Source organism: Buceros rhinoceros, unplaced genomic scaffold (assembly GCF_000710305.1).
Source record: "Buceros rhinoceros silvestris isolate BGI_N320 unplaced genomic scaffold, ASM71030v1 scaffold4702, whole genome shotgun sequence".
Taxonomy (NCBI): Eukaryota; Metazoa; Chordata; class Aves; order Bucerotiformes; family Bucerotidae; genus Buceros; species Buceros rhinoceros.
The window spans coordinates 14,693-25,935 of record NW_010400528.1 but is presented as its reverse complement, the minus strand read 5'-3'; the positions used below and the strand labels follow the sequence as shown (position 1 = coordinate 25,935).

Here is an 11,243-nt window from a genome sequence, read left to right as displayed (position 1 = left end):
GCATTATATCCTACCTTAATAAACTTTTCAAGTTGATTGTAGTAACGTTTTTCCTGTTAAAAAATGGATTAGGAGCGGATTGGGAGTGCATTCTGAATAAATACTTTTTTCTATTACTAACCCACAGAAACATCCCATGTCTTTCTGCCACAGCTCATCTAATCTAGGTCTATCAAAATTGATTTGAAGATGCTGCTGTGAATCAGCTGACTCTATCAGGTGTTAACCTGACCTGAATTTCTTGTGTGTAAAACCACTCCCAGTGTTTAGACAGGTCAGTGTCTGTATATCCAGTACAAGATGTTCCAGGACTGTATGTGGAACTGGAATTGCTTTCCACCAGAGATAACCTATTCAGGGGAGTTATTTACAGTCTTAGATCGGCAAAACTTAAGAGTCACTCATCTGTGCTGTCTGCCCTAAACTTAACTGGTGTGTTAATCTGAGTGCAACTTTTCATTGTCCTTCAGTCTCCCTAAATGGATTTTGGTAGCTGTTACAATAATACTCTTTATACATTGCTAAAGGTGCTTTTCTTGTGTTCGTTTAAGGTTTTCAGAATGACTTCCTTGGCTGACATGCCCGCAAGTTATGAAAAGATGTTTGCTCATCGATTCACATCAGATGATGAAGAATACCAAGAATATCTGAAACGCCCTGCAGATCCCCCTCCTATAGTTGAAGAATGGAGAAACAGATCTGGTGGAAACCAGAGAAACAGAGATCGGTATACTGATATCATCTTTTTTTTTTTTTTTTTTTTTTTTTTTTTTTTTTTTTTTTTTTTTTTAAATCTTGCTCGTTTCACAAATATATAATTAAGTGATCATTTATTTCAGAAGAAAGATAGAAATTTGCTACTTTTGTTGTTACTTCATAGGTAACTGTTTAAGAGATACAGTCTTCTCTGAAAAGTAATGAGGTTTTACACTTTCTCTGTATTGATAGTCAAAGTTTTGGCATGGCATATAAAAGTATTAAGTAATTTGCTTTCTAGTTAGGAATGAGCTGGAACCACCAAACCCATTTCCCTGGGGTTTGTTACTGCTCAGCCAGGGCCTTTTTTCAGGGACGAAAGATGAGAGTTCTGCAAAACTAAGCAGCCTGTCTTCTGTTGGATAGCGACCAGCTGAAAAACGTGTGAAGGAACAGGCTAATGGTGTGGTTATTGATTGCTGGCTGTCCAGGAAAATGTTTCATTTGTAACCTAAATATTTGCTGTGCTTTGTTAGATTAGCCTGAATTTCTTGTATCTAGTAGAAATGACTGTAAAATCCAGTCTGTCTAGCAAGTGAAATGTTACCTGCCTACTGCAAAATATTTTGAATTATTTCTTCAGGATGTAACTGCAGCTTTTACTGAATTCGGGGCAGTAATATCTGATTTCTGTGTGACAGAGAAACAGTGATTGCAGCATATAGTCTGTTTGGTAACGCTAGCATCAGCCTTTAGTATAAAGCAGTTAAACTCCACTCCAATTAACAAGACTTTTTAGCTAAGTATCTAAATGGGATTTGTGTGTTATCTGAAGAAAAGAACGATAATATTCTGACTTCTTCTCACCTGGAGAAACTTGCCATTAAGTTAAATACAGAATTGGTTTCTACAGATTAAAAAAAAAAGGTGGTTGTTTAAGGAGATGTTCTTACAAACTTCCTGGTTCTTTGAAGTAATAAACTCTCATCTACACTGTGGTCACAAAGTGAACCTCACATAAACTTTTGTTTACACCACACCATTGAGATATCCAAAGAAAATGACCATGATGCAGCTCAAGTGTTCATAGAAATTGAGATACAGCTGGAAAGCCAAAATTTGTGCTGAACAATGACTAAATACCACCGATGAGATGCGCTGTTTTGAGCATGGCAATCTACAAGAGACCGTGAAGCAGTGGAATGTGCCAGTTCCAGGGCTCTGTGGTGTTAGGTAGCTAAATTGCACTCAAGCCTGTAAAAAATTAATGAATGATCTCAGATGACTGTAGATATGTTTTCATCAGTTTGACCTAAAACCAGAGAAGTAACTGAGTGTATAAACAGTTACATGCCATGAAAATGTAGAATCTAAGAATTTATTATTACTGATCTTTTTCAAAATACTCACAATTTGTTTGTGTGAATCTTTGATATTTGTTTTCATTGCAGGTTTCAAGACGGCAGATATTTCAGAGGGGACAGATACAATTGGCAAGGTGACTATAGATCTAATCAGAGGCCGGAAAGAAGTTGGGGTAATAACTACCAGCAGCACAGACAAGGACAATCGTACTCCTCCCACTACGGGCAATATGGCTACAACTCCTACAACCCAGGGCCTCGTTACCATCCCTACTGATGATACGTGTGGTTTGAAAGTCCAGAAATGCGGTGTCACAAATTCAGTTAGACTTTAGTTTTCTTATTTTTCCCGTTTTACTGATAAATGAAGAATCAGCGTTACAGTCCATTGCTGTTTATCTGTAGTGTGAGTTGACAAGGGGAATACCTTTCATGAATAACAAAAACGTGTTACACAGAGTTTGTTTAGATTAAATTTCCATCTCATTCTTTTGTCTGAATAATACCAATATACTTACTTTCTTTCATCACTGAGATTTCTCTGCTACATTTTAGAAAACACAGCAGGTTGGAGAAAAATAGCTGTGGTTTATGTGCAGACTGTAGCAGTAGCACATTGCCTTAAGACAGTCCTTTCTGGAAGCGATGTGCTGTGTCTTTCTCTGCAGAGAATTTCGTAGTTTGGCTTTTGATAGTGAGAAGAGCCCAGTCTGGTTTGAAGCTCAGATGCCTTAAAACTAAGAGACATGCTTTTACAGAAATATTTTATGGGGTCAGCATAGTGTGTAACAACTCAATGGCTTCAGTTTATTTGCAGTATTCCTCTTAAAACACGGTCTGAAAGTTGGAATAAAAAGTAGTTTAAATAATGTATCTTCTTATTGTAGTAGCTCCGTGATAGACAAGTTTTACCTGGGAAGTGATATCAGACTTAGATTAATTTGTATCATCTGAAAATAAATTTCGTATGTGCATAACAAATGCAGGAATTGCCATTTCAGTAAAGCTGTAAAAATATTATAATTATTTGTATTCAATCCTTTGTGCATGTTATAGAAAGGAACCATTATCAGGACTGTACTGGACTTTTTTTTTGCATGAGAAAACAGCGTAAGCAGTGCAATGTGTTACTCGGTTCTTATTCTGTATGGGTTTTTTTAATTTTTCACACAATAAGTATCATCTGAAAATAAATTTCGTATGTGCATAACAAATGCAGGAATTGCCATTTCAGTAAAGCTGTAAAAATTTTATTATAATTATTTGTATTCAATCCTTTGTGCATGTTATAGGAGAAAGGAACCATTATCAGTACTGTACTGGACTTTTTTTTTGCATGAGAAAACAGCGTAAGCAGTGCAATGTGTTACTCGGTTCTTATTCTGTATGGGTTTTTTTAATTTTTCACACAATAAAAGTACAGTTCATGTGTCAGGATGTTTCTGAACGTTTCTAAAACCTACTTTTGCAACATGGAGAATTGCCATCTAGGCTGACAGCTGCACCAGAAACCAGCGTAAGCAGTGCAATGTGTTACTCGGTTCTTATTCTGTATGGGTTTTTTTAATTTTTCACACAATAAAAGTACAGTTCATGTGTCAGGATGTTTCTGAACGTTTCTAAAACCTACTTTTGCAACATGGAGAATTGCCATCTAGGCTGACAGAGCCGCTCTAACAGATAAGTGTTAATACTGGACAGCTGTTGGTTTAAGTGAGAAGAATGGCCTACTCAGCTGCAGTCGAGAGGCTGAGACACAGTGTGATTAATTGGCCGTCTGGAGCCTTAATCCACTACCTGACATTCTGCTATAATAGGGTCAGAGTTCTCTGTTTCACCATTTACGTGATAAGCTCGTTTGTCTCAGGAGAGCAGTGCATTTCTTTGTGCTTGACATTTTCTTCAGCTGTTTTACAGACACACAGAACCATCCGTGCTGACCGCTGCAGAAGTCATGACGTTAAGTGATAAGGAGCGCAAATTAGTGCATCTGGATTTAAAAACAAAGAATGAATAGAGAAGTCAAAAAGCACAGTCTCCCCACTCATGCTTTCAAGAGCTGAAGAGAATGTTTACTGTTGCTCTTAGAAACACACATGTGTGTAGCTTTTACGCAGTCTGTGATACAAAAGCCATGACACAAGTGTTTCCCCCTATCTCCTAAGAATTTGTTTTCTACTTTTCATAATTGTGGCACAGTTTTCACAGCCTACTCCCTGAAGTATTTCCCTTGAATTCAGTTTAACCTTAGAAATCTTTGAGGGAGAAGTTTTGTTTTTACTTTAGGAGCGCTACTGGATGAAGTTGACCCTTTTTAACCCTCGCTTATATGGTGGAGGTGTTACAGCGCAGATAATGAGATCATGCAAAAGTTCTTACTGGTGCGTTACGGAGAGCCTGCAAGCTGGTGTGGTGGAGTTCCTGCAGAAGTCATGACGTTAAGTGATAAGGAGCGCAAATTAGTGCATCTGGATTTAAAAACAAAGAATGAATAGAGAAGTCAAAAAGCACAGTCTCCCCACTCATGCTTTCAAGAGCTGAAGAGAATGTTTACTGTTGCTCTTAGAAACACACATGTGTGTAGCTTTTACGCAGTCTGTGATACAAAAGCCATGACACAAGTGTTTCCCCCTATCTCCTAAGAATTTGTTTTCTACTTTTCATAATTGTGGCACAGTGTTCATAGCCTACTCCCTGAAGTATTTCCCTTGAATTCAGTTTAACCTTAGAAATCTTTGAGGGAGAAGTTTTGTTTTTACTTTAGGAGCGCTACTGGATGAAGTTGACCCTTTTTAACCCTCGCTTATATGGTGGAGATGTTACAGCGCAGATAATGAGATCATGCAAAAGTTCTTACTGGTGCGTTACGGAGAGCCTGCAAGCTGGTGTGGTGGAGTTCCCGTTGAAGGCAGAACCACATGCACAGTGCCAGCTATCCCAGACTCCCGGCTCCAAGAAGGGAGCGCCTCTCTGTCTGCAAAGAGCCTGCCTGCCTGCCTGCCTGCCAGCTATGCCACGGAAGTCAGGCTGTGCCAGGATGTTGTTCTTCCTTACCATCTGGAGTGGCATCTCAGGTTGAAATAAAACCTAGCACAAGGAACGGATTCTGTCTCATCTGTTGCCTTTCCTCAAGCCCAATAACTTTTAGTGTCTTTCAGCTAATGAATAAAGAAGCTACAACAAAACTACCAAACTGCAGGAGCAGATAGATTACAGTGGCCTAAATGGAAGTTAGGGCTTAGAGTAAGAGAGCCGAGATCGTGCAATGTGTGATTCTGAGTTCCTCGACTGTGTGACCAGGAGAGACCCAGGCCAGTGCAGCTTCCCTGTTTCTGTCTTTACATTCTTGACTCCATCAGCCTCACCCTTAGAGCTCTCACTTCAACTGAGGGCCTGTATGGTTTACAAAACTTTTCCTTGGAACAGTTATGGCAAGAATCTTAATTTTTGGGGGTGAGTATCTTTCTAAACAAATGCGTGCCTTCCACTGGACAAAAAGGTAAATAGAGTTCAAAACATACTACCTCTGGCAGTTTCCATGTACGTGAATTAGTATTTATGATAAAGTCCAGTTTACCATTTCCATCAGGCTAAATAAGTATGTCTTGCCTGCACTTACGGTTTGTAACTAGTGTGTTACAGATGAAAAAACTGAAGCTTGGTAACTAACATTTGCAACTTCAAACACGACAGAAATTGTTTCCTTTAACTATGCCGGAGATTGCAGGGTAAACATTACAATTCAGCATCTGGAATCTGACTTTAAGCACTCTCTTCCATCTGACATTTGCTCAGATATTATTATGATTATGAATAAAACGGAAGATAAGTGTCTTGTATTAAGAAATGACAGCCACGTTACCAAGAGTTTGAACACTCCAGAAGTTCTGAATGTGGCTTTTGCAGCAGTTACAAATCTGTTGCTGAACACATGCAGCGACTTTGTATGGACCATTAATTGATACTGAAGAATTATCCTGCTAAATTACCGGTGCTGTGGCAAACAACTAAGAAAACTCAGTAGCTTCTATACAATTTCTTAACTAGTATTTTAAAAAAATGCTGCAGGCTTTCAAATCACAGCTAAGCCACTAGATACTTGAAGGCAGAAGAAAGTGCATATTAAACATCATATAAATCTTAAGTGTGATTTGTGAGATGCAATTGTGCAAGTGTTCACTCACCCTCTATTTTACCCTAGCTCTGCAGCGGGGCATAGAAATGTGCAGTTGGAAGCTGAGCTACCCTCAAGAGTGTCTCTAGCAGAGACTGCAGACAGGGAAGACAAGTGTCATTTCTGATATACATATAATCAACATTCAACTTCTAGAACAAAACATATTTAATCTACTTTTTAAAATATATTTGAATATATTTAAACTTGTACTATTAATTTGCTAATAAATATTCGGCTTAACCAAGAAACATGTTCACATTTGCTTCTTACACTGAGATGTTGGAAGCAAAATCCTTGTTGTATCAAATTTAAGCTAAGGTTTTGCCTGCCACCACGCCTATTCCTTAGGGAAAAAAAAATGGACAATCTCTGAATTACGCAACTCTGGGTGAATTTTGTTAGCTGATCCAACTTGTGCAGCTACATCTTCTCTAACTGACGAAAAAGAGGGGGAGGAACATGGAGCACGGGAGGGAAAGCAAGATGCCTCCTTACAGCAGCTGTCTACCACCTTAGGAGCTATTTAACGAAACTGCACCTTTCATTTGCCCATCGGGAAAAATGACTCCAATCCGTCCCCTTGTTCCTGTGTGTTAGATGAGAGCTGTATAACCCTGCTTAAATTAAGCACAGACTCCGATGACCAGAATCTAGGCAAGATTATAGGGCAGATCAGGTTTCCCTGAAAGTACCTAGGAAATATGCAGCCCGGTTTGAGACACACGGAGGTAAATCCTGGAGATGGAGACCGAGTCCAGCGGCTCCAGCACAGCCAGGAGAGTAGATTGCAGCCGTACCACGGTGGTGCACAATGATCTTGCCTCTCAAGAGGATTATTTTTTCATTAAGCCCTGCAGGCTGGAATTTATTTTTGTGTGGCCTATATTTTTCTTCAGAAAAGCACGGACTGCATTTAGTGGCTGTCAGTCCTCATTTGGTTATGTGAAAGGGTGATGCCAGTGTTACTTCCGTACAGCTCACCCCAGACTTTCTAAGTGCTCTATCCAGTTAAAATGCAAATTTATTACAAGAAAGGGTGCAAGTTGGTAATAACTGTTTTACTGCAAGTCTAATAAAGACACTGCAGGATAAATCATATCATCATCCCCAGTGCTTACCTTTTGTGTTATTTCTGACTAGGAATACAAACAAATGTTGCCTTTTTCCTAACATAGAGGTGCTTTTTTTCAAGTAATACTTCAGCAGCTAGATGACTTTTTTCCACAAGTAAGGCTCCCACCTTTTATCTTCTTTCATTTTTTGCCATGTTGTGTAATTCAAACTCTCCACTAATAAAACATGTATCAATAACAAGTATCACAGCTGCTCTCCGCTCACTGTTTGAAGAAAAAACTTATCAATTAAAAAGATGAGTTAAAGATAACGACTTAGTCATTTGTTATAGAACTATGAAAATAACCAAGGCCCAACCTTACCCATGAAAAAAAAATCATCAAGGATTTCACTGGAATCACCGATCTGAAACATGTTACACGTTCGATGATTAAGAGACAGCTTTCTCAAAGCTCTTGCTCAGTGTGAGGAAAACCAATTAGGTATTTATATACCCACATAAGTTAAAAACTTAAGATTATAATTAGGACTGTTGAGACAAAGGTTAAAAAAACAAGCATACCATAAAAAGTTTCACATAGCTTTTGGCCACCACATTCCAAGTTTAACATGATCAGAAAGCAGATGCTCTTAGTCCAAAGTCATGTCTGAAGTTTCTGTCTGAAGAAATGATTGAAATTATACATTTTCTATTGAAAATGTGCTCAAGAAAAATGAAGTAACAGTAATAATTGCCAAGTGTAACTAGCCCCAAATGATTACATATTCTTTTCACAAAATAACATTTTTTTCCATAGCAAAGGCCTGGTTTTTCAGTTTTACCTTTCTGTAGTCATCAAGTCATCTTGATTTATGAATGCCACGGAGACCTAAACCACAGTACGTTTAAGAATACAGCTTCAGTGCTTTTAATGGTATGAGCATTTAAATACAGCACGTGAAAGCTCTGGAGTTTAGATCAGTTTAGGGCAAGAGCTCTGTGCGGACACACGTTCTCAGATCGAGCTCATGTTACTCATTTAGAAGCTACATGCTTTAAACACCTGCTCTGAAGCGAGCTGATGGAGCATCAAGCTTGGGGAACACATACCCTCCTCTAAACCCCAGCTCCAGCTAAACTGCTCTAAGAACATAAAGGAGCTTTACCTTAAATTGCCAACACCGGCAAATCCTATTTCTCCAACCCTGCGGCTCAGAGAAAACTTCCATCAGCAGAATTACATTTTTTGTTGTTCTCGGATAAGGTGGCAGTGGGAGGGTACATTGTGCAGCGCAGGCTATAATGGGAAGGAGCACGGCTGAGCTAAAGGAACAATTGTTTCACGGCCATTTCCTTGTGTATCCCACACCCTGTAGGGGGAAATAAATTTTTGAGATTTGATTACTGGTTAATCAAGTGACTTTACTGCCATGCCACAGCCTGGAGCAGGGGGAGGAAGATAAATTCCTTCCTCCTCCACAGACTCAAGGGACCTTCCCCACATAAAATAAGCCAGCAGAATATGGAACTAGGGATCTGGAAGCAGTTAGGCAGCTGGCTCATTACACTGGCAAAGTTTAGGTCCTTAAGAAAGGTGGAAAGATCCAAGGGACAATGAACAAACAGCTATTGATTGCATGTCCTGCGGTCTGGGTAAATCCAATTGAAGAACCTCTTTAGAACCCACCAGCAGGATTTTATTTTTTAGAGACAAAACAGCTTTAGTGGTAGATAATAAAAGATCAGGTTAACCTTCCTTCCCTCCTTACCGGCATTAGACATATTCTTACTACTGGCATAAAAATGTTTTCATTAAATCCAATACTGATTTTATTCCCCTTCCTATCACTACGCAGGCACAAGTCTAGCTATTTCAGATGTATCTGTTTTACCAGTTCTTCATATTCTTGAGCACTCCTGGACACAAGACCTTTTAAAGCTACTTTCAGATTCTAAAAAGACAACTTTGCCAGAGTGCCAGTCACGCTACCTGAACTAAAGAGGCAGTTAAAAGGACAGGATGTTTCCAAAGACAGAAACGCGGGTAATTCCTAGCTCAGCTCCAAACCACTCCTAATGCTTTTGTGCCTCTGCTTCCATCCATAAAGCAGTGGTTAAGTCTGCCCTGTTTCCCTCTTCTGTGCTCTGTATTTTGGCTACAAGTCCTCCCAGGCAGGGGCTACTCCTTAAAGCATCGGTACGGAGTGTACCAGTCTCAGCACAATGCAGGAGAAACATCCTGCAAAGCTAACTAATTTGTTTGCTGATTTTTAAATATTTTTTTAAGCTAAAACCAAACACATTATGGACACTATGAAGGCAGTGACTTGATTTAAACACTGCCTTCATGTCATCCCATAGTTACATCGTATAGTATTTAGAGGTGTATAGCTGGGCTTCTGTGACCTAGCAAGCTCTCAAAGCTAGACCTGCATGAACAGTAAATTATTCTAATCCTATCGGTGCAGTAGAAAAGTCCTTCAAAAATATAGGTCGCATAAAGGCAGCTTCATCATAGCTAAGCGCTATGGGTAGTCCAATTTGATAGTTATCACTGAATTAAAGAGAGACGAATTAAAAACAGAGGGAAATCTAGGTTCCACATCAGTAATACTTGTGACAGTTACTGTATTGAATGTATTATTCTTTTGTATTTGATTAAAAAATTCATGCACATACCATACAATCATGCAAAGAGTAAGTAAAATTCCAGCCTTATGTAAGTATTACATAATTTTTAAAATCAAGTAGATGCAAAAATTGTAATGCAAACTACTAGAATTACATAGTTAAGCATCTGAGTTTCAAAAACGTTGAGGGTAAAGTTGTTCTTTGCTTCTGCAGTGGAATAGGAAAGAAAATACAGCGGTGAGGGGAGGAGTTAGGGATGAATCAGCCTTGATGAAGGAACGAACGTACTGGTACAAGAAAAAGAAAGAGAAGAGTGACAGAGCAGCCATTGCAACAAACACGTCTTATCAGAAATAAAGTCTTCTTCTGGAAGAGTCAATTGAAAGGTCAGAGCGTCCTTAGTAGCTGAGAAGATGAAATCACCTGACTGAAGGTAAACCACAAATTTATTTAAATGCCATTTGTGATTGATGAGAACTTGAAAACCAAGATGGCATCACAGTCCCTTGGCAAGAAAATTCCTCCAGATGGCATCTATTTCTCATTAATGCTCCGGGGGAGGATCCTAGACATCTTAGCAAGTCCCGTTGTGACTTTGGATTCAAAGCCGTCCACAAACTCAGCTGCTCTTTGGCTCAACTCCACCGTTGCTGCACGTGCATATGGCACGCGGCAGTGCTACAGGACATTGGCTTATGAATGACCTTTCATGTTCAATTCTGTCTCTTAACCTCCTGCGCTATGTTTTAAAAAAAAGAAGCCTGTCTGTCACCAAGCCACTCAAGACATGGCTCTTCCAGTTTTCTGCTACTAATATAGAAACTATAAAGATTGCTAGAAAACACTAAGAATTGTAACATACACACACACAAAAAAAAGAAAACGAGGGAATATCAGCTCATTTTTGGTTATTCGCACCTCCCAAAGAGAGCACCAAGATGACCAAAACATCAACCCCAGCCATATCAAATATCTTCATCTTGGGTTTATTTGGCAAAATCGAAACAGGGCTTTAGAATCATCTCTACATGGAAAAACCTTTAATCCACGTCCGTCACCATCCTCTTTCACTTTACGTGTTGCTATGCCACTGTACCATTGTCCCATCTTTCCATACATATATTTGTAGTTGGGTTTGGGGTTTTTTTGTCCAGTCTAATGTTAGATGAATTGAGGGACAGATTTTCCACACCTTCCTCTGGAAGCCATTCTCTGAGCCTCCTGGAACTCATTGCTAACTCCTCCTTTCTTAACAATGGCTTAAGTATGGGACCTCTTCTACACCATCTATCATCAGCCTTGGATTTGTTACTTTGGCACA

The 11,243-nt window shown here is 39.2% G+C and overlaps 1 protein-coding gene across 1 annotated transcript; it reads left to right on the top strand.

Moving 5' to 3' along the window:
• The first annotated feature begins 548 nt into the window (after nt 1–548).
• FAM103A1 (family with sequence similarity 103, member A1) lies at nt 549–2,399 on the top strand. Its single transcript, XM_010131886.1, has 2 exons — nt 549–727; nt 2,148–2,399. Exons 1-2 carry the CDS (start codon nt 561–563, stop codon nt 2,335–2,337), a joined length of 357 nt encoding a protein of 118 aa, XP_010130188.1. The 5' UTR covers nt 549–560; the 3' UTR covers nt 2,338–2,399.
• Nucleotides 2,400–11,243: the final 8,844 nt, after the last annotated feature.